At 39.0% G+C, this 25,596-nt stretch overlaps 1 protein-coding gene across 1 annotated transcript; it reads right to left on the minus strand.

Moving 5' to 3' along the window:
- Positions 1-3,845: 3,845 nt before the first annotated feature.
- Positions 3,846-18,263, minus strand: MANSC4 (MANSC domain containing 4). Its single transcript, XM_056340598.1, has 4 exons — positions 17,908-18,263; positions 14,785-15,829; positions 10,387-10,521; positions 3,846-9,514 (listed from the first exon to the last, which is right to left on the minus strand). Exons 2-4 carry the CDS (start codon positions 15,011-15,013, stop codon positions 8,826-8,828), a joined length of 1,053 nt encoding a protein of 350 aa, XP_056196573.1. The 5' UTR covers positions 15,014-15,829; positions 17,908-18,263; the 3' UTR covers positions 3,846-8,825.
- Positions 18,264-25,596: the final 7,333 nt, after the last annotated feature.

Below are 25,596 nucleotides of genomic sequence, written 5' to 3' on the forward strand. Positions count from 1 at the left end.
CGAGTGACTTGAACATTCTATTCTGTGCTTTCTTAGCTTGGGAGATCCTGGTTCAGTCCTCTGCTTAATCACATTCTGACTTCTCACACAACTTCTTTCAGCATATAATTTAGAGCAACAGTGTCAAAACCAATGAAATTACTTAAGCTCCCAGTTGTGTTAATTAAGGGCCTGAATGGCAAGCGCTCTAAAGTTTCTTAATGCTTTTCAGATGTCACTTGGATTTTTCTCTATATGAACTCTGTGTGTAAAATGAAGTAAATGTTGCTTAAGTAGTTTAACTTTTAGATAAGTGTTGAAGCACACTGAACAGTATGAGACTCTCCCAGTTGTCATCATGAGGCCTAACAAATACCCTAAGTAAAAATACCTGTCTCTAAAATGGTGGAATAAAATAAGGTAGAAAGTGGGATGGTAGTGGGAAGGTGAACTAGCAGTTATTGACAGGGTACTAAAGTACATGGGAAAGGAGGAACAATGAGAGTTGCTGAAAGTGAGAGCTGGTGAGCAGTGAGACACATACATAGCTTAAATAAGAATGGACTGAGTCTTGGTACCATGAGGCCTGCTGAGTGTTCTCTTGAATGTACTCCGGCTTTTCAAGTTAGGAAAAAAAGTATTTGTAGCAACCAGTTTACTGCTGTGAAGCTCAGAGAAAGGAGTTAAATGGATGTTTACCTTATATTTTGTAATTTGTATTTGAAAGGAATTGATTTAAAACACTGGAATTGCACACAACTTTTATTGCCCTCTCATGGTTTAAGAAAAACCCCCAACCTTTAAATATTATCTTGAAAGGACATAAATAGCTATTCTTGCTTTTATTATACCTTCCTGGCTTTTCTAACACTTCAGCTTAGAGAGAGTCGCCTTCATCTTCTAGAAGGGGCAGAGGGAGTTATTCATCAGATGTAAGGATTCTGCACACCTATAAAAAAAAATAGGTGACATGTGGCCCTGCCAGCAAATCGTTGAGAGGAAACAGCATAAGAATAAGGACGTTGAAAACTGAAGGGAATTGATTTCTGCAGAGTGTTCTGTGTGGCTCGACTTACTCACTGCTCTAGGGTTTCTCATTGTTTGTTTTGTGTTTATGTACAGCCAAAGACTGTGTATTTGCATTTCCAAAACACTGTCAATTTTGGAAGGATTCTTCTTAGAGATTGTTTTCCTATGTCAGGAGAGTGAGTTTGATGCAGCTTTGTTCTCCTTATGAGAATTTGTGAGAGCCATAGCCAAGACTGAAAATGCTTTCCCTGTAATTCCAATTTTGCACTTACCAAGTTGGTTATTTTGCGGTCCTTCCTTTTAGATTTGTGTAAGTGTGAAGTTTTAGTAGAAGTTTAATATGGGGAAAGTTTTAGTTGTTATCAGGTTGTTCCTTTATTCAGGGATAACGAAGGTAAATTTAAAATTCTCATTTGAAATACTATATCTGTGTAATTCCTGATCTTTTTTAAAGAGCCATGAAACCAAAATTACTGAGGAAGTAACTACAATTTAACTCAGAGAATGGCATGGGTGGTGGAGTTGTGCCTGGCCTTATTCCAAAGGTGGTTTGGTTCTACTACGTACACAAGAGAAATTTGTTTCCTTGATTGGCTTTGTCAGTGCTTGCATAGGGACTGATGTTACTAGTAAGCACATGTAACTAACTGACTTAGGTTTTGCTGTGACATGTCTTGCACAAGACTGTTATGAGTAACGTCCTTAAATGTTTTCAGAAACCCAAAACTCCAGAAGTTTGCTTTCCTGCATAAAATTGTCCTTACATACACAGGGCATATGAGCAACAGAGGGCGATTCAGTTTTCCTTTGCTCTTCACAAATTTAAACGGACCTAGGCAGAATTCTGTGTGAAAGTTGTAGTTTATAATAACAATTTGACTTTACTAAGAATGGCTAGTAGAAAAAACAGCACAGCAAGGGAAATTGATTTTTCAGTTGATTGTATTAGCATTTCATTAGCTTCACAGCTAATTTATTGAAAACCTAAAATGCATAGGCTTCTAGAGTTTCCTCAGAAGTGTTCAAGCCTAGCTTTTGTATACGTTCTGTGAATGTTCAAGAAATACAGGCAGGGTAAAAGGTGGCCATCTCCTGAGTGCCGGGACACTCAAATGTCTCTACCAACAATAGATTAAACCTATATTATATAGATATATATATACCAGATATAACCTGCTGGTATAATACTGGAACTAATTCACTGTGTTCCCTAACCATATCCAACACTTACCATCAGAAATTGACTGGCAAACTGGTGCCTTTGACAATTATATCTGGCTTAATGACTGTATGGCTATAGAACACTTGGCCAGCTGGCTTTAGAAATCTACAAGATTGACCTCCAACCCTGGTTTTCAGTGTCATCTTCAATTCCTCTCCTTGCTAAGAACAATGTGAACAAAATTAAAAACCTTTATAATCCTGTAAGTGCCCAGTCAAGCTGCTAGAATCAAAGGCAATATAAAATTCAGAGTTACACTTGTGATTTTTACTAATGGTTTATATGTTACAGTACAGAACTTGCATAATGCAGCGGACTGGATCAAAGGTAGCCTGGATGGTGTTTTGAGCTTTTTGTCATCTTGGGTATTTCTCTTTCTGTTTTTCTGTTCTCCCTCTAAACTGTTCATGTTTGAGGGTGGCAGTATTTCTCTGTGATTATGTAGAATACCTAGAACACCGGGACCTTATCTCCAGAGGGAGTCTTTCCAACCTTGGTGATGTATAATACAGCACGTGTTTTTTATGAACTAAACTACACGTCTTTATTTTCCTATGTAGTACTTTTGCAGACCATCTCACTGGAAACCTGCACTGAAGTTTAAAAACTGTCAAGAGTTAGTAATAGATTTACAGGTTAAGTAACTCTACAACACAGGAATAAGTGTGCCCTTAGCAACGGTCACTTATTAATGTATCCATGTGTGTTATAATGTAAATGCATGACTCTAAGGTGTGTATCCCTCTCTGCATACCTATGTGTATGCACATTCTTATTACATGGAAGTGCTTATGTTACTTCTAAATAGAAACATAGATAGATAACATTTAAATTAAGAAACAGGCTAAGCCCCCTCTGTGCATAAATACAAGGGGGAAGAGGTGCAAAAACCCACACGTAATATCTAGAGGTATTGGCTGTCTCCATAGGTAATTCTACTGGTATTTACTGGCCAAGAGGAACATGGGCCTAGTTCATGACAGCCCTGACCTCAGGCAACCCTGTCCATCACAAATTGAAGCTTGCGCTTCTTTGTGGTCACCGTTCTAACCTCCAAGTAGCAGATGTCTCATTTCAAATCCAAACACTTGCCCCCACAAACTGGAAAAGTAAGTTCCTTATGGCAAGGAAAAATAAGCTGTCTCCAATGGAAAAAAACTCACATGAATTAAGTTCTTGGCCATGTGGAGTAGTTGTGACGCATAGTTTCGCTGGTGCTGTTGAGGAGACTAACCTTTCTTTTATCTCCCATATAAACGTTCCAAAGAAAGGTTGGGATCTAGCGCTTGGTCAAACTGGGAAAGAACTTGTTTTGTCAGTACTTCAGCTAATATTTTTTTTGCATCTAGAAACTACTGGAATCGCTGGCATAAGATGCCTTTAGTAAAGAGTGTGCTAGAAGTTGTGCAGTGAAATGTTCAAGATGTCGCTGAAATAGTTTCTTGAGGTTGTCTGTGTTCTACCACACTTCTGCCCTTTAAAGAAGGGCTTTGGACACTGAGCATAACCTTATGCTCAGATTAGACAAGAAGGCCTGTACAAAGACATAATTCAGTCTTTGGCAAGGATAGCAGATGTTACAACTACTTGTAACTTCACTAAGCTTCCCTAAGACCTGAATGTGACTGGCTGGCTGTGAAGAGTTGGTAAACCCCTACAGATAATCTCATGGTCTTCAGGGAACTAGTTTATACTCCTGACCAGAGCTGACACTTTTTGCCCTGTTTTCATGCATAGCATTGCTACAAGCACAGGTAGGGGATAAAGGGACAGTTGCCTAAAAAGGGATGTGCTGTCTGGACAGACCATCTTTCTACCCATTTCTTGTTTTCCCTTATACTTAAAATGTATGTATTTATTTTGTTGTGACCCTCCTAGTGTATAATAAAAGAGTCCTACCGTGCTTTATATAACCCTTTTCCTGCCTGTTTTTTCTCTATATGACAACAAACCAAGACTAGAGCATGATCTCATTATATATCCGAGTCATTCCATTGTGCCCTAGAAGCATTTGTGCATGGGACAGATAACGTTTTTTCAGTTCTTCTTCTGGTGAGTACAGATTGTATGATTCTACAGAACGTAATATTGAGGGCAAGTTTCAGAAAAGCATCAAGGTGCTATTAAGTGACTATGCAGGCACTAATCTGGTGACGATGAAACTATGGACACCAGGGATGACTGTGACTTGCTGCAGATCACACAACTGATCAATCAGATAGAAGCTACTTTTGTAAAGGAGGTGGGAAAACCACCTGTTTGAAGGCAAATAGTTATTACCTGTGATTCCTATTTAAAACTAATGCCTTCTTGCAGAGATTTGTGTTTCTGGCATGTTGGAGTGTATCCCGTCCAGTGAAAGGATTTCTTTGCTAGTCTTTGCATTTGTAGGTATATGTCATCCTTGGTGTAAGAATAGCAAGTTTTAGCTTTTTTGGTAGTTGATTTCCTTTTTTAACAAAAATCTATTAGTATCCGTCCCTTAAAAATAGCTTTTCTTCTTTGTTCTTGAATCAAGCTGCCGTGGAGGATCACTTACAGCAGAAGAAGACTTAAGCTGGAGCAGGCCAAACACTACTGAGTTTGCAGCACTGCAGACCATCAGCAGGTGTTTTGTGGGACATTTAGGTAGCAGCCCAGCCTGAACAGGAAAAGTCAGGATAAGAATGGATACTAAGGACTTGAGGACAATGAAATTAGTGCAAGGCTTGTATAATGAAGGTATTGCAATATGTTAGGACCTGTCAGTTTTCAGTTGAATTGCATAATATTTATCTGAGAACAGTAATATCTTGATGGTACAGGAAGAAGAGAGAGGGGATGTCCTGTGTTCACGTTTACTTCTGTTTCCTGTCTTGAATGTTTCCAGTGTTGATACTGCAAGAGCTTTGTTGCCTTAGACTTACAATGATCTTGCTTCTGTGGCTTCAAGTTCAACAGTAGATTAGAAATATATATATATATATTACAGATTTAAGCATCTTCCCCTATTTTATGTGCATGATTAAATATTAAGTTAAATCAAAAATGCATTGTTCTCAGTATGATAAATTAATGTATAAAGGGCATTGTGTTACAATGTGGCTGCCTCAAACTGTTAAAAAGTTCTGCAGACCTTAACTATGAGAAGCAGGGAGAAGGAGCTGCTGTGCACTATCGTGTCTTAAAACTACAAAATAAATTTATATTCAAATTAAAAAAATGGACAGTATGAAACAACTAATTGTAACACACAATGTGGATCCTTCTGTAATTGCAGATAACCAATATTCAGCAATGCCTGGCAAAACCCTAGGCCAAGAAAACTGAAACATGTTATCCAGCTGAAACTATGGGGCAATTTTTATGCAAACAGAACATAATTTTTCTACCTGAATTGGACTGAGCTGCCTGCATGTGAATTCTGTATCCGAAAAACTATATGCAGTTATGTAGCAATAATAACTTTAGTATGCTCTGATTTTCAGGAGAAACTATATTTGGAATTCACTGCTGCAGGGTCTTGAAAGTTTGTGCAGTTTGAAATGCCTTACTTTCTCAAGTAACATCTCCTTGGGTGCAATTGAGTCTATAAAGTGAACACAAGCAGAATTTTAATGGCTCTGTTCAGCCTGAAGAAAGGCATCACAGAGCGCAGATCTAGTTCTCATGTAAAGCATTTTTCTGAGTTTAGTTTTAGGCTTTTTAGCTCTTTGTCATATAAAAAATGCAATGTTCTTCAAAGTGCGTTTTTAGCTGAGCTTTTCTTTGGCAGCAAACTTACACTTTACCGCGTTGATAGTTTTGACCATTGCAAACACTGAGACGATTTCATAAGACACTTCTGTATTACTGCATTACATGGGATGTTTATTCATGTAGTAGCAAGTAGACAAGCAGTCAGGTAACTAGCTGGATTTTAGATTGGCTTTTGATATATCTTTACATTTTAAGTGTAAGTTGGTTTTAAAAGGTGTTTTTCTTGACTACATGACTTTAAAAATTATTGGGAGAAAAAAATAATTTAAAAAGCACTTTCATTGCAAATTGACGCGACAATGCTAGCTAGTGTTTTGTGGGAGAATCCTATGACAAAATGTGCCCGTTATCAATATGAGTGAGAGGAAAAGTACCACAACTTTGACTTGGAGCATGTAGTTAATGAGATTGGTTTATGTATTTGATTTGATTGTCATAATTGTGAAGTATCTGTATGTTATCTGTGGTAGAGATCAGAACATGAACTTGCAAACTTTATGTTTTCTGGTTAAGACTTTATAAATGGAGTTGTGCTTGCATGTGTCTTGAACAGAAGGGTGGCTCACTTGGCCATGAACATTTCCTTCACAATTTGACAGACAATGGTTGGTACAGTACTGTACAAAGACAATCCACATGTTCTGCAGCTTCTAGTCTAAAAAAGAGCGTACCGACAGTCTCAGTGCACATCACGATTTGCAGTGTATGTGGAGAAAGGATGTAAAGCGCGTCACAGTCATCTACAGGTTGAGGAACTGAGTTCCTCCTCTGATATACATGTGCCTTTGTTTCCTAATGAAATGCTAGACCCTAGACTTTTCCATTCTGGAGGCAGATCCATGAAGATTACCCTAAGATGATGAGCACATCACATGAGACATACATTAATTTACAATATCACCACATTCATCCTCTGATACAATATAGTGTATCTTGGTTCCTTTCTCCTAGTTCCTTTCCTTTTCATGTTAAAAACCTGGAGAAGAATACCTGCCAACTTCCTCTAATGCAGAAGAGCCGTTGGGGTCTCGTCATTCTTAGTTGAAATTTTTAGTGACAGTTAAAATGTGTGCTAGATTCAGCCACATGATTAATTGGGAGAATGCAATTTGATGATAGAATTTGGCTTGTTTAGATTTAAAGTACTTCGTGCAGTGAGTAAATCTCTGGAATTTGTATCACTTCACATATAAGCATAGACTGCCCTTAAAAACAAAGCATACCTAATTCTAATTTTTCCAGCTAAAATAGAAGGAATTTCTTTTGTGTAATTTCAACTGAACAAATAACCCCACTCTTTTAAAGTGTTACCTTGTGGCAGTTGGTCTTCTATTACATACAAATTAGCATACAAGGTCAATCAAATACTATAAACAAGGGGGGGTGTTAAAGTTCAGTTTTCTAAGCTACGGTGCTGATCAATGTGGGTTAAATATAATTTTAGAGAGCTCTTTTCCTCTGAAACCAACCTGCTCAACTGTAATTAGATATTCATGTGGCCTTACAACTTCATCACTGTAGTCTTTGAACACTGTATGGATCTTACTAGTTTTAAAATAATTTCCTGCCACATAGACGTGACAATCAGTTTTATTTTTTTATTGTTTCCTTTTATAACATTTACACTTGTGTGGGAAATAGAAACTTCTTACAGCAATGAAGAAAGTGAGAAACTGAGACATCAACAAGTTTAAAAGAGGAAGAACAATCCTGGTACTGTTGGAAATGTTTGCTTTGCTAAGCAAACTTCCTGGGCAAGGTAAGGCAAGGAAATACCTTGCTACTTTGTTGATCTAGTCACTTGATTTATATTCAGGAGGAGCACTTTTATGAATAAGAGTATACAGGATGAGGAAACAAAAAAAGGGTTTTATTATAAAGCTAGCTTACAGAGCTTTCAAAACCCTTTTTGTGTATTCCTGTGCAACATACATTAAATGGCTGTCCCTATTTTAAAAAGCTAATTATGTAAATGATAAATATGAGTAGGTTAGGAAAAAGCAAGTCAAAGCGGACAGCACAGAGTGATGCTAATTGCAAGGCATGAACAAATATTAGCTGCATTTGTATTTTCCTTAGCCAATAACAGAATAGATTTGTCAGTGTCAATATAGAGCAAGTGACTTTACAAAAGCAGCTGAAGTCTGAAGGTGCTTCTGGAGGGGCTTGAAAAACATTTGAAGTGATTGTTACCAGAAGAGTACAGTGAGAAGTGGGGTAAAAGCAAAGCATAAAGATTGAATGTTCAGATGTTTGGGTATGAGTTAATGGAATTCAGTAGTTTTGGGGACTTGCGATCTTTTGAATGTTTTTATTTGAAGTAAAAAGTGCTGGCTAAATTGTTTTGTCTCAGTATTAGGGATAATTGGAGGAAAAGGGAGATACAGAACTTAGTTGAAGAAAAATAGTTTTTATAGAAACAGTGAGATCTGAGGCAATTAAAAGATGATTAGAGTTAAACAATTTTGTGATAGTATAAAACTTCGGTCAGTTTTGCTGATTACACCTACACTTAATTTTCTCAGGTTAGTTCGAAGTCAGGAGAGGATGGGTACAGCTGCAGTGAATCTGCTCTAAGTTAAGGAAGGTGTATGTTTGTTAGGCATTAGTCTGGGGCAGGTTATGAACCAAAATGTGCTTGAACACCTCTGAGCATGCAGCAGGAGCTAGGAGTGTGTACTTCTTACCCAAAGAGATGGGAATTGTTTTTCAGCTGTCAAGAATTAAAAGAACTGAAAGGTTCTGAAACCATCAGTGAAAAAAAAAATTATCTTTGGTTCTGTAAAAGAAACAAGCTGGTATGTACAGTTAATTTTTAAGAAGCTATTTGTTCCAAAACAAGGATGATGACAGTATTTTACAAATTACCTTTGACAGCAGTATATTTTATGAAGTGTCGCAACATGGTGGTTCTTCTCCTTATGGGCTTATACTGACCCCTCCTATTGCTGCAGCGCCCTGCTGTGAAAGCAACGGTGCAACAGCAAAGGAAGATGAGAGAAGAGCAGAGAACAATGGGAATCAACCAGACACCCAAAGGTGCAGCTTCCCAAGCAGGTGCATCGTTATCTGAAGTATAGTTCCTGCCGCTGTAGCCTTTGGTTTCATTTAAGTGTTGCTTACTGCCGTTCAGACGAGGAGGAGTGGGCATGTGGGATAATACCTCGGCAGACTTGGGTATCAAAGTTGAGTATGCAGTCTGCTTGTCTGAGCTGGTGATTGACCTAGTCCTTACCAAAGTTGTGCTTGTTCCCTTAGCAAAATGATCAGTTGGTGAAAAAGTTTCTGCCCTGGAATAAGTAGTAACTTCCGTTTTTTGGACCATCAGGCTTGTGCTGGAGGTGTAAGTGTTTGCTGTTAAGCCATGGCTAGTGGTAGAAGATGGAGCTTGGAGCAGAAGAGAACTTGATGTGGCATTATGGTGCTGGCATCTTTCCCACTCGGTGGTCTTTGTCCCACTTTGCCTTTCGTATTTACTTGGTGAGGTGTGATGTCTTGGCTCTTTGGATGTCAGTTTTTCAAAAATAAGAAGATCTGGATCAATCCCTATTAAATCATAACAAAAGGTTAGTTTATGTGATAAAAGTTCATCTGCACGCCCACAAAAGGAGCACATGGAGACAATGGCAGATCAGGGACCTGACACATCAGTACCCATCAACACCTTATTATGGGATGCTTAGGGAGGGAACCGAAGGTGAGGAAAGGGAGGGATCTAGGCTACTGGGGAGTGGGGGAGTCCTGGCAAGCTCTCTGTGTGTGTGTGACAGTCTGTAGCAGCAACTGGAGGGAGGCTGCACCCTCAGAGACTCGTACATCTAGGTGACAGCAACTGGGGAGGCTGGGGTCTGGACTGGGCAGACTGAGTGAGCATCTGAGCCCAGCTGCTAGGGGGATCTGCATGGTACCTATATGTGTATATCTATTTTTACTAGTAGGTCTCCATCCTGTGCAGTCAGAAAAAGCAGGATGAGGCTCTTGGTGCTGCCTGTGATTGTGTGTCTGCTTTATGCATTTGTGTTACCTGTGTTTCCTTTGTTCATGTGCCTAATGAGAATAAATTTTCAGCCTTGCTACTGTTTGGATTTGGGGGCACGGAGCAGTGGCAGCCTCGCCTCAGTCTCTCAGATCTGGTGCAGTATTTTGCCCAAGCATAGTGTTGGTTAGGTACTCAGAGCATGAATCTTAGAGCAGGGTTTATCTTCCAGGTCCTTTCTTATATACTGAATGGAAGAAAGGAGGGAAGTAGTCTCAGAAGTAGGTGCATTGATGAAAAAGGAAAAAAAAAATCTTATGCTTTTTTAACGTTGCATGTTACTTCAGGACAGCACTTCTAGCACAGTAACTGACCTAGTATAATTCTAAAATTTCCTACAGTTGCTATGTTTTCAGCCTTTATAAATTAAATTCTTAATTACCTTTTGTGATGTTGTACAAAATGACATTGATTCTAGCCTTTAGTATGCAACTTTCCAATGCTGGGCAAGACATGTGCAGGCAATTCATATTCTCATTAATGGCTCCATGGTAGAACACTGCTAGATTGCAGGAAACTGTAATACAAAAGGAAAGAAGTTGAGCTTATCAGTCTAATGACCATTGCATTTTGCATTTTATTATGTTATTTAACATCAGAAAATCATTAATACTGGGCAGCTCTGTGGTTCTCTCATTATCATGCAAACTAACTAAGCATTTGGTCAGAAATGTAGAACTACATATAATTATATTGTTATTTTACATCTGGAGAAAAGGAATAGAATGGCTGTATGAATTCTAAATGTGTCTCTGATTAAATAAAATATACTTTAGCTTGCAGTCCTACTAGTTGCCTTCCTTCATGTCTCAGATACAGTGATGGGACCATTTCTAAAAGCCAAGTTATTAAGAAAGACAACTTTGGGGTCTTTGCTCCTGTGCAATATACCTGTCTACTTGAAACTGGACTGCAACCATTCATTTCAGCCAGACTATTTAAAAAAAAACACCCTGAACTACAATAAGTAAATGACATCCTGCCCTGCTGCCAGTTCCTATTTGTTTTCCTTCATTGCCTTTGGGCTATTGTATTTCTGTGAATAGAGTAGTTTAGACATTCGTTTATGTGTGGAGGTTCACTTTTATTTTCCTTCATCAGAAATCAGGACTAAAGTAATAATGAAAAAATACCTGAACAACTTGTCACTGAAACACAACTTTCTAAGGTATGTAGATGCATGAATCCTAGTGGTTTAAGATTTAGATAGAACATATATGCTAAAATACTTACAGTTAAAGTCACACTATATGAAAAGCAGGCAAGATTCTTCTTTCAGAGTCTTACAGTACATCAAAATCTCAAGTCAAAATGTCAAGTAAAAAATGTATTTTATTATATTAATATGCTTGGAGCAGGATCAACGTTAGGTTTTGGTTTAGTTGTACAAAGGTTTTGGGTTTGTGTTTATTTCATTTTACCTGCCTTGAATGTAACCTCCATACCTAAACTAATATGGCTACCTGCAATCAAAAATGTATTGGCAAGGCTTTATAAATGTATTCTATTTACGTAGGTATTAATTCTGAACATTTTTCACACATCTGTAAGTAATGAAAATAATAATACTTCTGCAACGAAAACCAGAAAAAGTCATGCAACTCTTTCCATTTTATTTGTAAGTAAAAAAAAAAATAAAATCCCTGACCTATCTACAGATGGGGAAAGGAAGAAAATACATTAAACCTGTGCTTACTGTCTTTTCTTTGTTAGTTTTTTTTCGTCTAGTAGCCTCAATATGCATCATAGATTTAACACAGTAGACACACGCCTTGAAATGCTTTTTTTCCATTATAATGAACTTACCTGCCCAAAGAGAGAAGCATTATTTTCAAAAATTTGTATAAAATTAATTAAAAAAAATTGCAATGAAAATACACCCTGTCTGAAGAGTAGAAATTCAGCAGCTCTATGGAAGAAAAAATCATGGCAGAAGTGCTGTTACAGAATATATATCGTCTTGCGTTTTTTGGCTGCTTAACTGTAAAGATCAAGGTTGTCTGCCTCGCTGAAATGGAAATAGTAATATTTACAAGTAAAACTGTGATCCTAAATCCTAATAATAGCAAGGTAAAGATAGATTTTGTCATCAAAGCTAAATCAAAGATGATATCAGCAATTTTCCTTTCACTGATACCATCTTCATGTACTATATCTTCCGCTAATTAGGCTTCATCAGTTTCCACTTCTGTGTCACGGGAACTTTAGCTTGAACTAGGTATTTATGGAAGTAAGACTAGTTATGATTATCAAAACAATAGAAGAACATACCTTGGGGAAGACAGAAAGATAACCTTAAAGGGATTATAGAATGTTCTGGATTTACTGTATATCAATGGGTTTGCATTTTTGTTTGGAAGATTAGAAATATTTTATAGTGCTACAGAAGCATATTTAGCCAGCACATAATTATTCCGATGTATTTCCTGAGGACTACAGGCATTTCTACAGGTGATATATTAAAAACATTGGCTTCTGTGGATAAATAAAATTTTAAATCCAGTTACTATTTTTAAGAAATTCTGAATGTATAAATATTTCTACGCATGAGTAAATATTTGGCACCATTTTTAGCATAAGTTAACAGTTTAAAAGACAAAACCCTTCAAATATTTCTGTGAAATATCTATATAGTACTTGCTTTTCTGTGGTATCTTTTGTTCAAGGATTCTGAAACACTCTGCAAACACTAGCAATGGGGTATTATTGAAGTCATTGTCTGAAAAATCACTCTTTTCATATATTTGTTCACATTGATGTTTTTTCTTCAAACAGAAAGCTGTTCATCACTTGCATCACATGTAGCAGTATGTACCTTTGCCTTCAGACCCCGTATACAATGTTCTGGGTTTTGTCAAAGAATGGATGTTTTGTGCTAATATTATATTTTATGTTTCTTTTCCAGTGTGATACATGAATACTATGCAGGTTTCTGATAAAGAGGCTATGTTATTTAAGAATATATAAAGACGTGAAAATACATATATTTGTTTGAAGGGAGGAGTGAAATCTTTGAAACCTTTCCAATCTTCCAAGTTTGTGCGAAGTTTTGTTGTCATTAGAAACTCTACTTTCTAGCATAATGTAATTATAAATGTTTTTCATTTTAATGATTATCGCATACTTTATGAAAACATTATTAAATAGTAGGGAAAAAAATCTCATCTGAAAAACTTGGCTTCTGTGGACATATTCTCTTCAGGATCTGTGCTTGATGTTATTGCATAAAATCAGGTAAGAAAAATGTCACAAGTCAATTTTTTTGTAAGGAAGGATAGTTCTTTGATCAGGAAAAATACTTTAAAAGCATGCTATAAGACATTTTGTATCGGTTTGAGGAAATATAAACAACATACTTGATTTCTTGTTTTTAAATTATTTCAAAATTTCTTTGTTTCTTGTAAGATTAGCTTTCAGTAACTGTGCTATTACTGAGAATCCAGCAAAGAAAATTCTCTTTTCAAACTTCTTATCAACATTTCTTGAAATCTCATTTAGGACATTTATTGGCAATAGTATTTTTGTTCATGACTACATCTGTCACTTTGGGATTATAAGGAAACCACAAGCTTATTTAAAGCATGTCTTTGAAATGCCATCTAATGTCTTGATTCTAGTTAAGACTGTAACAAATTTGTGCTTCACTGTGTAACATTATAAAAATGAGATTCCAGGTTACCATTACGTATCTTGGTAAGGTATCCAGTCCCATGTTCTGTAAGAAAAAAGTTTGTTGTCCAAATAGGAAAAACATGGCTGAAACATATAAAATTGTTCTTTCCTCACAATACTTAAAGAGAGAAGTTGCCTCTTCCCAGGAACACTGCTAGCAGTTACATCAGTTATGTCAGCGTCAGGTTTGTCAAGGTCGTAATTCAAAATGTCATCAAAATCTATACTGACTGTTTTTAGTAACTGGTACCTCACTTTCATCCTTCGTATCCAAAATTTCTCAAGTCTTGTGAGTTTTACAGTCAAATTTAGGCACCAGAGACCCACACTTCACATACACGCCTAAAATACACTCCTATAGTGTACCAATGCAGTGTGATACAGAGAAAGTGAAGTCTTGGGCTTAAATCAAGGAACGATATTTCTTATTTTTATTCTGAGTCTGAGTTTACATGTCTAGGGAAAAGGGGTTGCAAGCTAAATAGCTGCTATTATTTATTGCTGTAACTTTATTGTTCATATTAACAATATACCTGGGTTGCTCCAGAAACATGGTGTAAACGTGGAGTAAGAGAGTGCTCTCTCCAAGAAGATTAATATTGTTCTATTTCACAGAAGGACAAATTGTGTGTTTCCTCCTCTTTCCCCCTCACCATGTCCTAGTCTAGTTCCCTACACCATGAGGAAGAGTTCTGTTAGAACTGATTTTTCTCTACAGGAGTAGATGGTGATGGATACTGAAGAGTTACTGTTTTAATCGTGGCATTGCCCACAAGTTTTGTAAGAGAGATGTAAAATTTCAAAGGAGACCCTAAGATTTTAATGTGTTTCTAGGGTAGTCTTCTAAAAAACTCAGATTATCAAATTATTTTCTGTGGGTCTGAAGATGGAGGAACATTACAATGTGCCTCCGCTTTCCTGCCTCAAAAAAATACGGTTTTTGGGGGTTAGTTTTGGTTGTTTGGTTTTTTTTTCTTTTATTTGGGGGGTGGGGGCATTATTTCTTCAAATAAAGGAATGTTTATATAAAAATTACCCAAAATATTTTCCCTGATATGTTGTGATGTACATTTTAGTGTATGCCACAATCTTGTTAATCAACACTCACCATTCCTCAGAAGGCAGCAGGTTCTGCTGCACTGTTGGGGTGAGACTTCTGCGTAAATCTTCAGCACCTGGGCTCCCCTTTTCTGTGATTCCTGCAGGTCAATCAGAAGACCTGGGAAGCGTCGGATCCAGCAGTTCTTGTAAAAGGTAGTGGGTGAGCAGAGGGAGTCTGACTCCATAGCCAGACCCAGAACCAACAGCACTTCTGCTATTGCCGCCAGCAGAACCATTTCTTCGATGTAAGAGGCTTAGTCAGCACGCTTGATCCTCCATGGATGCACTAAAGTTTGGACCAGCGTTTTAAGAGACAATCTCCTGAGTGGTGAGGATGCTGCCAATTCTGCCAGGGACATGAGCCAAGGAATGTTTTTTTCCTAACGATTCCCATGATACTGTTTGAGCAGCTGCTGGAAGGAAGCAGCTATTTTATGATTTACGTATGATTATAATAGTTATTATTGTTATTCCCTAACATAATTATTTGGAGAAAGTTTTTAAGAGAGAAAAGGCACAGGTTGTTTTTAGTCATTCAGAGAACTTGTTTCTTTGGTCCCGAGTTTGTGTCTCTTGTCCTTCTAAGCCCAGACTAGGCAGACAGCCTTAACCTGTGGTGAATAATGGTAAACTCAGCGTATGGTTTGACTCATGCTATGAAAGTATGGAGTACAGTCACCTGAGAGCAGTTAGGTCTGCCACTCGGGTCAGGCACGCTATTACACTCAATGCAGAAGAAACAGCTCGGTGTAGTTTCTTAACACTGAATTATCTGGTGGCTGCAAACGCAGGTTCCTTCTTTACTAACAAACGGAACTATCTGTCTGCCAGACAAGGGTGGAAATTTGTGCCCCTTCCCTATTCTGTTTTGATTACAAGAAAATATGATTTTATTTGCAAGTATCTAGGAATAGTTGAATATGACTGGAGAAGGCTGTAACCTACATTCATCTATGGACCAGGCAGGTAACCAAAGTCCTGCCTCTGACAGGTGTAAGAATATTGAGCAGTCTGTATGGGTTTCTCTGCTTATGTTTACCCTTGGAAAAGGCCTGTGAGAATGAAAGAAAGAAAATATAGTTGGCATATAGGGAGGCAAATTTTCAAGCACCTGGTCTGAAACCTGAAACTCCCCAAGTGTTCTGTTTCTTAAAAGGACCCAGTCTGATCTGTGATTCCCACTTCTGTATGCCTTTTGTACAGAAAGGCTTTAAAATATTACAGTGCATGAGTTGATTTAAACTGAATAGAGTTTAACTCTCACTATACGGTGAGCTTGAGAGAATTAGGTAGAAATATGGTTGCAATAAAAGTTGTGTGTTGAATATATGAAAATATTTTAGGCTGCATTTTTTTCCTTCAAGATTAGAATCATGGAATTTCCCCAGTTCTTCATGAAGTATAGATCAGTTGCATAGAGGTGGGGAGCCTCCAGCTCATTTTAATTCTTTAGTCATTATAGATGGCGGTTGTTTTGCCAAACAAGGCCCCCAGTTTGGAAATGAGCCAGCATGGATACGATTTTGTTCCTTACAGGGCTCCTTAGGAGGCAGCAAAGCTCAGAGCAGGTTAGCTCCTGTAGATCCAATTGCAAGACCAATACATTTATATATTCAGTGGAACTGCTGGCTATAAGTAGGAGGATTCCAAACAAATGTCTGTTTTTATGCAGTCTGCATGTCTGTTATGGGGAATACATGAATTGTAATTACAAGCGTTAAGCAGGTAATTCTTTAAAGACTCTGTCCTGAAAACCAGCTGTTGGTACTTTCGTCATTCTGTTTTCTTTCATTAGCTTGATGTGTTTTATTTTCATCTCTGTGAAAATCACTACTTAAAACCTTAAATATGTTTCGTTACACCTTTCGTTTGCATTCAGTGGACTGCACAGGGATGTTTTTAGGCATTTATCAACCATTGCCTCAAGCGCTATTGACAGTATTTTTCTAAAATTTTTGTTTCAGCTCTCCAAATATTCCAAAGCGTCATTCGATATGGGACATGCTTAGAATTTTGAAAGCTATACCTGTATTTTGGCGTTACCTACAGCATTAGTATGAATTATGGATCTATCTACAAGAAATCTAGAAGATTCTGAATAATTTGGGGGGAAGCATTTAACAAGGAGATTGAACTGATACAAAACAATTATTTCTATTGGATAAAGCTGAGTATGTCTTGAGCCCATTTAAATAAATAGAATTATTTCCATAAGCAAAAAATTAGATGTAATGAGTAGCTTTAATGGTATATGTATTTGTAGTTACACAAAGATACGCTGTCTCATTGCCTCTGCTTTTGTATGTTTGATGCCTTGCAAAGTGTAGATGACAAATATGTTTACTTCTTCCTTTTCAGGAAAAAAAAAGACTAGGCCTGTGACCTACTTCAGTTAGTTGGACCTGAGATACCATACGATTTGTTTCATTTCAGTGGGGCTCTGTCCAGACATTAAGATAAAGTGCGAGACTGGATGTGAACATGCCTGAGCATCTAAGTGTCTTTCAGACCATTCAGTAAGACTTTCTCTGGCATCACGTTTGGAATAAAGTAACAAAATCTCAAGTACCTGTTACTTCCATTGAGGCAGTCACCACACACAGTAAGAGAGACTACTCACTGTGCATAATATGTATTTGCAAATAGTTATGTATTTGCAAAAATAGGCTTGGGTAACCACTCCTATTGTGTACAGACCTATGTGTTCTGAAGGTATATTTAAAATAGGGTTTTTTTGTTTGCCACTGTTTGCCAGTAGACACATTGCTAGTCTTAATACCATCATGTTTTTATTCTATTCTGCTGTGTGCTTTAACCAAGCAGCTGTTTTTCCTTTTCATTACTTGTCATTCTTTCTCCTTTCTCTGTTTCTGAATAAAATTAAAGAGTGGGAGTAGCTGCAGGGAAACTTTTTATTTAATGAAACATAAAGAGATTGAAATAAATAAGTAAATAAATGGCAGCTTTGGGCAATTTCCTTTAAAAACTGAAAAGTTCTATATATTAAATTTCAGTCTTCTTCCAGTTTCCCCAAAGTTTCACGTTGACTTTTCTATGGGAAATGCATATATATAATTTAATGCTGAACTTTAAAATCACAAACATTTTGCAAGAAGGAAATACGTCTTACCTGCAAACCAGTGACCGACTGTTCCATGTGCTCTGTGAGGAGGGATCAAGAGACTTTTACTGTTAGTGAGGAGTCTGTGGCCAGTATCAGACCAGTACTTCAGGTTATTCAGTAGTTTTTTTCATTGGTCTTCTCAAATTTCTTCCTGGAAAACTGAAAGCCAGTTGCCTGATTTCTGTGAGAACATGGTTGTCTTTTCAGACCTTTCAGTAAAAGATACAAATACACCTGCCACAAAGGAAGAGAATGATATTTTTAATGATTCTTCTTGTAAACAGAAACAATACCTGAAGTTTTCTACCTGGGCTGGCAGTGATAATGGCACAATCCAAAAGCTCCCTAGCACAATGGATTCATCATTGGTCATTAACTCTTTTTTTGCCAAATATAAACAAAGGCAAACACTTTTCCCATATAAAGTAACAGATACATATTGATATTTGGAACTATATTTAGTTTCTATGGAATCAATGGTTCTAGTACTCAGAATATATAAAGACCAGAAAGAAGATCTGTATAGTACAGGAAAGCTTTCCTGAAAAGGACTAAAAATGCCAAGGCTTTGATTCTGCACTCAGATCAGCGCATCTAAAACTACACTGTACATTGGCTTTGTTCATGGGCGCCCTGTTGTCCACTTGTTATCATCCTGTGCTTCTTTGCTGACTGTCTTGAAGTCCCCTCTCAGCCCTAATGGGGGAGGACAGGCAATGTCCTGGGTCAAGCAGTAGCTTAGGAATTTATGCTGTTGGAACAGCTATGGGAGACAGTGGTGTCAGCTGCTATGTCCCAGCCCAGACTAGTGCCTGCCGTTGGTAGTTTCTCCTTTCTTCTGCTCTGTGAGTGGTGGTTTAGCCCGTATGAGCAGAGAGGGACGCAGACTAGACAACAGAGGACAGTTGGGCCTCCTGTCTGCATCTTCCCTTTCCCAAGTAGATTATAGGAGAGAAGTGAGAGAGAGCCCCTGATATGGCTGCCAGATGTGCCAGATGTGGCAATGCTCCTTGATGCTGCCATGAAGATGCAGAAGTACACAGTGAACAATTGCTGCTAGGACAGACCCAGCCTGTCTCTGGGGTGGGAAAACACTAGTGCTAACTCTGTAAAGCACTTCTCTGCTACAGTTAGTCAAACATGTTAGCTGCCATCAACTATGGTTTAGGTTGTCTGTGACAGAACAATGGAAAGACAGCAACTACCAGCTGAGAAGTGAGCCCAAAGCCTGCAGTTTCCCAGGTGAGGTATGAACCTGCCTGTGCCCTCCTTTGAACATCATTAAGCTTATTTAATCAAATGTGCAGCATAATCCCAGGCAACGTCAGCCTCAATAATCTCTGAAGTCAGTGGAGCTCTGTGCCTGTGTTGCGCTCCATGTGCATAAATTGAATTGGAGGCCTGTGTTGAAATCGTCTTTATCTCATTTTTCTTAGATATGTACATGTGTATAGTGTTAAGTGTTAAGCTCAGAATTTTACCCAAGCTATTTTGATAGTATTTTGATAGTGCCAGAATATGTCACTGGAACTCTATTATAGCATAAAGGTTATAAAATGCTAATATAATGAATCATGAATAATGAAATATAAGTACTTTAAAAAAAATCAAAGCAAATCTTTTTGACGTTATTGAAATACTGTGCTTGCTTTCTTTCTCCTTTAAAATTTCCTTGAAATCAAAACATTCTTGCAAAATGTCTTACGTCCAACAAAACGGCATTTTTTGAGAGAACCGTTTTGTCAAAAACAGCTATTAGTGGTCAGATTTTGGTTTGGAGCAATATATCAGATTTTTAATGAATCTGACCTTCTCCAAGGTTTGGGACAGTTGAGTCCAAGATTCTGGTTTCAGCCCCATCCCAGCAACATGGTAAAAAGAGGTGAAATATTACAGTTTCTGTTCCTGGGACTTTGTGCAAACCATTTTTCAAGCCCTCATTTCGAAGGGGCTGCCAGGCCCTAAGATTCTCTCGGAGCTTGGCTTCAGACTAATTCTGGTAAAACCTCTGCACGAAGGCTGGAATCTGTGTGTTCAAAAAAAGAGCAACAGAAGTCTTAGCCAGATTAGATTTATACAAATATAAATCTACTGGCATACGTATAAACTTGAGCCAAGGCTTATGACAAAAGGCACAATGTTTAGCAAACGCTAATGAATGAATGCTGATTTATGACAGAACCTGAACCTAGGCAAAGGGGATGGAGTTTCAGTGTTGTGATGAATTTTATACAGCTGGATACTTAGTGAAAGTCTTCCATGTGGATTACCATTCATTTAACCAAGCTATTATGTACTAAGATTCAGCTCTGCCTGTCTGCACCAGGATTTAAAAATACATGCTGTTCTAAAAGCACCCAGTTTACTCTCATCTAGACAGAGCTACACAAGAAGATTCTGGCTGGGGATGCGTGGTGCGTTTGTGCAGAGCAAACATCCCAAACAAGAGGTTCAGCAGCAGGCAGAGCACTCCAGCAGCCTGACCCCTATTCAGGTTGTGTCAGGGAACACTTATTTCACCTAAGAGAGTTTCAAGGAAATTTCTTACTGGGTCTTTGACATTAAAAATGGAACAGATTGAACACCACTGTAACAATCTACACGCTCATGCCTGCATTCTGCTCTCGAGTGACTGAACTTTCTCATGATCCATAGAGAATGCCCACTAGCACACAGACTATTGAAACAGCCTTTTTGCTGCCCAGAGCAAGCTCAGTGGCACTCACTTTAGTATTAATCACTCATTTAATTTGACTAAAGCAGAGTGAAGGTAAGTACTTGATAATAAAAGGTCAGTATTAAAAAAAATATGCCACTCGAAGTATTTTTTCAGTAGTGTTACAACATATGCTTGTTGCAAGGAATATATGTGAAATAGTACATCAAAAGCAGAAAAATTCAACAGAAAATAATAGGGAATAAAATCTAAACAAATGCTATTGGAAACAGGAGTGCTTTTTCTTGGAATAGCACTGCTAACGGAATTGGGTAAGAAGTGCTTTGTTTGGCTGTGAATCTGAAGAAAGAAATTACCTTTATTTAGCAGCTCATCCTTCACAAATGATAGAGATTTCAGTTGAAATAAAATTATACTCCAGTCAGTTCCTCTCAGAAATGCCAAGATCCTTTCGAACACTGATATTTTTAATACAAAAATACTGCCGGATATTTCCTATGTTCCACAGATGCTTACTTTGTATCCTGTGACAAGGAAAATACTAAACAATGGCAGCAGTTAGGGAATCCTTTCCAAAATACTAATTCCTCTCTTGAGTAATTCCACTATTACTCAATGCACAGTTCCCTGGCAGTACAGTACAATTCCCTGGCATCTCTGAGGGAAGAATGTGGCACTTTATCTTTTATATTAGATAGTATATATATTTTAAATACTCCCTGATTCAGTTCCATTTCACATTTTGGATTAATAAGGCTGAAACTTTTCTTTTTTCCCCCCCCCTTTGTGGTCCTTTCCTTAGAGCATTCAGGTGGTGTTGCTTTCTGGTTCTCATGTATTATCCAGTGTCTCTGTGTTGAATCAAGAGAAGGTTTGCCTAAAACAAACACAAAACCGCAGCAGTCTTCCTTTAGGCACCACACTGGTGCTTAAGGGTTTGGTTCTCCTCTGCTGCAGATTTTTTGTGTGATTTTGGGTAAGACCCACAAAGCAATTCAGGCTATATTTCATGTATATGTAAACCACGTTTCCTGCCAAGAAAAGCATTTGTCATTCTGATTCCCAGTCACTGGTACTTCTGTTACCCTCCCTTGCTGTGTCTTGTGACCTTACCAGCCTGGAAACCCATCCGGCTTACCCACACAAAACCACTGAGTGGTTCGCAGAGGAAAAACGAGTGGCCATGGTTTTCTAAGTAAACCTAAGCAGTGTTAAGTACTTGAAGTGAATCTAAAGTGTAAGCAGGCTTCCGTCTTAGCACACAGAGCAGGCTTGCACCAGCCCTACGGACATCCCTTGCCAGTCAGGAAGCATCAGCCGAGTTCCATGCAAAACAGAAAGTGCGCAACTTCTGGCTAGTTATCTCTGGCTTTGGTTTTCCTGTCTTTGTAGCAGTAGCTCCTCCTGACTCTCTGTGTTTTCTTGCTTTAGCTGTGCTGGAAAAGTCAGAGAGCTATAGAAATACATGCCCAGGCAGAGGAAGGGTCAGCAGCTTAGGTTTTCCTTATCGTGGTTGAATAGTCTATTACAATGTAGCTGCTGTATGAAAGAGCTTCTACCATTGCCAAGCCTTACTAAAAGAAAAGAGTGATCTCTCTTCAGCCTTGGAAACAGTTCAGGCATTAACTACAAGAAAAGAGTTCAGGCATCAAGCACAGGAAAAAGTGTCTAGACTGCGAATCCCAAGCAGAAATGGCCATCTTGACTCTCGAGCAAGAGAGCCCTTATTGACACTTTCTGGTGTCTTCCTGCTCCATTTGTTGGCACTTGAGAACCCTTTTCCTTGAGATAAATTTGTCTCTTAGGCACTGTAAAGAGAGACCTAAACTATCTAAAAGAGCTTGAAGATTTTGCTCCAGAAGCCAAACTCTAAAAGCCAGGTATCGGAAAGCTAAGCATAGTTACCCTTCTCTTCCTCTGTGTGTAAATGTCTTGTTTTTCAGGGCATGTTCTTTGATCAAACACTCATTTAATATCTGCCATAATGCAAACTTATTTTTATGAGGTTTCATGCTTCAGCATGTTCTTATAGAGTGATAGATTGTCTTTCTTATTTGTTTCAAAGATAATGCAAGTCTTTTATGGCTTTTAACTACAGATTTTGACTTTGTAGCTGTAGCACTAGAGTCCCATTTTTAACTCTGGAAAATACATTTCTTAGTATCATAAGATCAAACAAGATGATTGGTGGTGAAACAGCAAGAGCTTTTCATTGATTCCAGTATAACATGTATTATTGATCCTAGCATAAAACAGTATAGCTGTAGACTGGGAGATAGATGAAATTATCTCTACAAAACCAGAAAATGTAGTCCTTGCCTTGGTGCTTTTGCAGTGTAAGTACTATATAAGCACACCATACAGACTGACTGATTAGCATAGCAAAAAAACCCAAGCAAACTGCCCTGTCAGCATGCTCTGACTTAACACAATTGCCCAGCCCAAAGCCTGGATAAAGCATAGATAGCTGACAATCAGCCTAGTAAAAGCAGTTGGTTAAGGAAACAGATTTAGGCTTTTTGCAACAGTGGCCATTCAACAAAGAGTACCGCTGACCCCTTGTGTGTATGACAGCTCCTGATGGCAGCTGTATAAGTCAGTGCTCTCGAAAGTTTGCTGGCAGGAAGAAAATTCTTATTAGTACATGGCAGAATTGATCCAGTCTATTAAAAACTTAATGGACTGTGAGGACAATGGACTTGAAATCCTTGGCAGGTGTGGGCACATAGGCAACAGGAAGGCACAAAAGGCAAGAGAAGAAATTGTCTGTGTGTCCAGGCTTCTGTGTCAGCACTTTGAGGGAACAGAATTTATCATAACTGACTACACGGAAAAAATCACTCACCATTTAGGAGCTAACTTACGAATACATCAAGCACACAAGACTCCAAAACAGATGTCTAAAGATGGCAATCATACCACTGTGTTGGCAATCATACTGTATTCCAGCGGGGCAGCTTAATGGCCACGACAAACACGAGCTCTCTGTTTACCTCTGGAGTGTGAATGATTACAATTGCTTGAAATGTCTGCCTATGGGAATTACGGCACAAGAAGGAAAGATGGGTTGGACTGCTACTGAAATGGTAAGACACCCGTGTGTGTTGACGACCTTTCCCAGGCTGAACCTGAGGCAGAGAAAAAAACCAGCCAGTGCTGAAACTGAAGCTTCAGCTCAGTGCAAGAAACCTGAAAAGGCAAATGATGCCGTGTGTCATCAAGAGCAGAAGACAGGAGACTGGAATTTGAAAATTAATTAAATATTGAGGGAGAATGAAAGAAATCTGCAAAATAAGCAAACAGTGGAAGTAGGAAAGAGACAGTGAGAGGTAATAGTGAGCTAGCTATGGCCTCAGGCAGCTGAAGGGAGCCCTTTGCAACTGGTTAAAATATTATATGAAAGGATTTCAGAACATGAAATGGGCCCTTCAAAAGCAAAATGATGAAAATGCTTTGAAGTGAGGTGGGAAGGAAAATGTACAGAGATCTACCTCCCCTCAACAAATGTTTTTATGAAAGCAGAAAAGAACACCTGTAACTCTTGAGGTTGACATTCATGTCATGGCTAGAGTTAAGGTGAAGATCAACAAAACAGTGAGAGAGGATCATTTCACAGAGGAAATACTAAAAAAGCAAAAAACCGTGTCTTCTTTAGAAAAAAAAAAAAAGGCAGGGTGGGGGTGGGGTGGGGTGGGGAGAAAAGAAACAGTCTAATGCCAGTCCAAAGGGTTTTAGTCGTTGGGGGAAATGATCCCTTCTGACTAGTGGAAATAGGGAGTTGTCTGAAAACTAAGCAACCTGCAATAACTGGAGATGAGTCACATCACTGCTGAAGGGAAAGATTTTCTATGGTCTGCAATATATGAGGTGAAGGAAATATCTTTATAAAGATTAAAAATATAAAATATATTTTTAAAGTCTTTATATTAAGCATCATCATATAGGAATAGGATTGCAGACTTCCTCATCTGTGTTAACAGGGATTTTTGTTTGTTTGTTTTGGTTGGTTTGTTTGGGTTTTTTTCTGGTTTGGGGTGTTTGTTTTTCCAGAAAGAAAGGACTGTTATGTTTCAAGAATGTAACAAGGCAAAACCCAAACCAGACGCTTTATCTGTGCCCAAGATGCTCAGTTGCTAATTTGTTGTTTCCTTATTTATGTCAAACAAACCCAGGTCCCTGGTATGCAGGTCACTCTCAGGAGTAACACTGATGTCCTATTCCGGGAACTTGGTTTAAATAGAAAAGACAGAGTAGCAGACAGGTTATATGGTAACTTTATACACCAAACGAGGCGCTGAGGGGACTTGGGAAGAATCAGGAAGGTCGTAACAGAGCTATGGTTCGTCCTCGCCACTGGTAAATCCCGCTGCTGCCCTGCCGTGCGCGGTGATCCTTAATGTTGCGGTTTTTTAGGGAATGCCACCGCGTGAGGATGCCACGGCGGCAGGCTGGCCGCAGCGCTCCCTCCCCCTCTCTGGCGAGGCACCAGTACATGCATACGTTCCGTATTTTATTTTTATTTTTTTTCCCTGCGTGCGTGGTTCGAGAATATTCCCCTTCTGCAGGGACGCAGCCGGACATTTATGGCAAGGGGTTAGAGCCAGCTCAGGCAGCGTCGGGGCTGGCGGGGGGTGGTCGGGCCGCCCCTTGTGCCTGTCACTGTGCCCTGAGCTGAGCCCCCAGCCCGCCGCCCCCCGGCCCCAAATGCACCCCCGGCCCAGCACCCCGACTGCACCCCCATAGCACCCCGACTGCACCCCTTGCCCAGCACCCCGACTGCCGCTCCCCCCCAGCACGGCGCGGCGGGCGGCCGGGGGTGCCCCGCTCCGCCGTTGCAGGGCTGGCCCCGCCGGGCAGCGCCGAGGCCGGGCCGTGGCGCCGCGCTCAGCTTTGCCTTTTTAGGGCTTATTCTTTCCTCTGTTCTGGTTTGGGGGGGCCTGTTTTCTCCTTTTTTTTTTTTTCTTTTTTTTTTCCCTTCCCCTTCTCGTCTCCTTGCAGGGACTGAGCGGCGGCGGGGC

Source organism: Falco biarmicus, chromosome 5 (genome assembly GCF_023638135.1).
Source record: "Falco biarmicus isolate bFalBia1 chromosome 5, bFalBia1.pri, whole genome shotgun sequence".
Taxonomy (NCBI): domain Eukaryota; kingdom Metazoa; phylum Chordata; class Aves; order Falconiformes; family Falconidae; genus Falco; species Falco biarmicus.

What these genes read in the sequence shown, in the direction of transcription:
- MANSC4 (XM_056340598.1), bottom strand. Translation starts at nt 15,013, where the DNA reads ATGGTTCTGCTGGCGGCAATAGCAGAAGTGCTGTTGGTTCTGGGTCTG. An exon ending in CTGCTGCCTTCTGAGGAATG is followed by an intron (nt 10,522 to 14,784) that starts GTGAGTGTTGAT and finishes TTTGTATTACAG; the next exon opens with TTTCCTGCAATCTAGCAGTG. An exon ending in TTTGTACAACATCACAAAAG is followed by an intron (nt 9,515 to 10,386) that starts GTAATTAAGAAT and finishes ATGATTTAATAG; the next exon opens with GGATTGATCCAGATCTTCTT.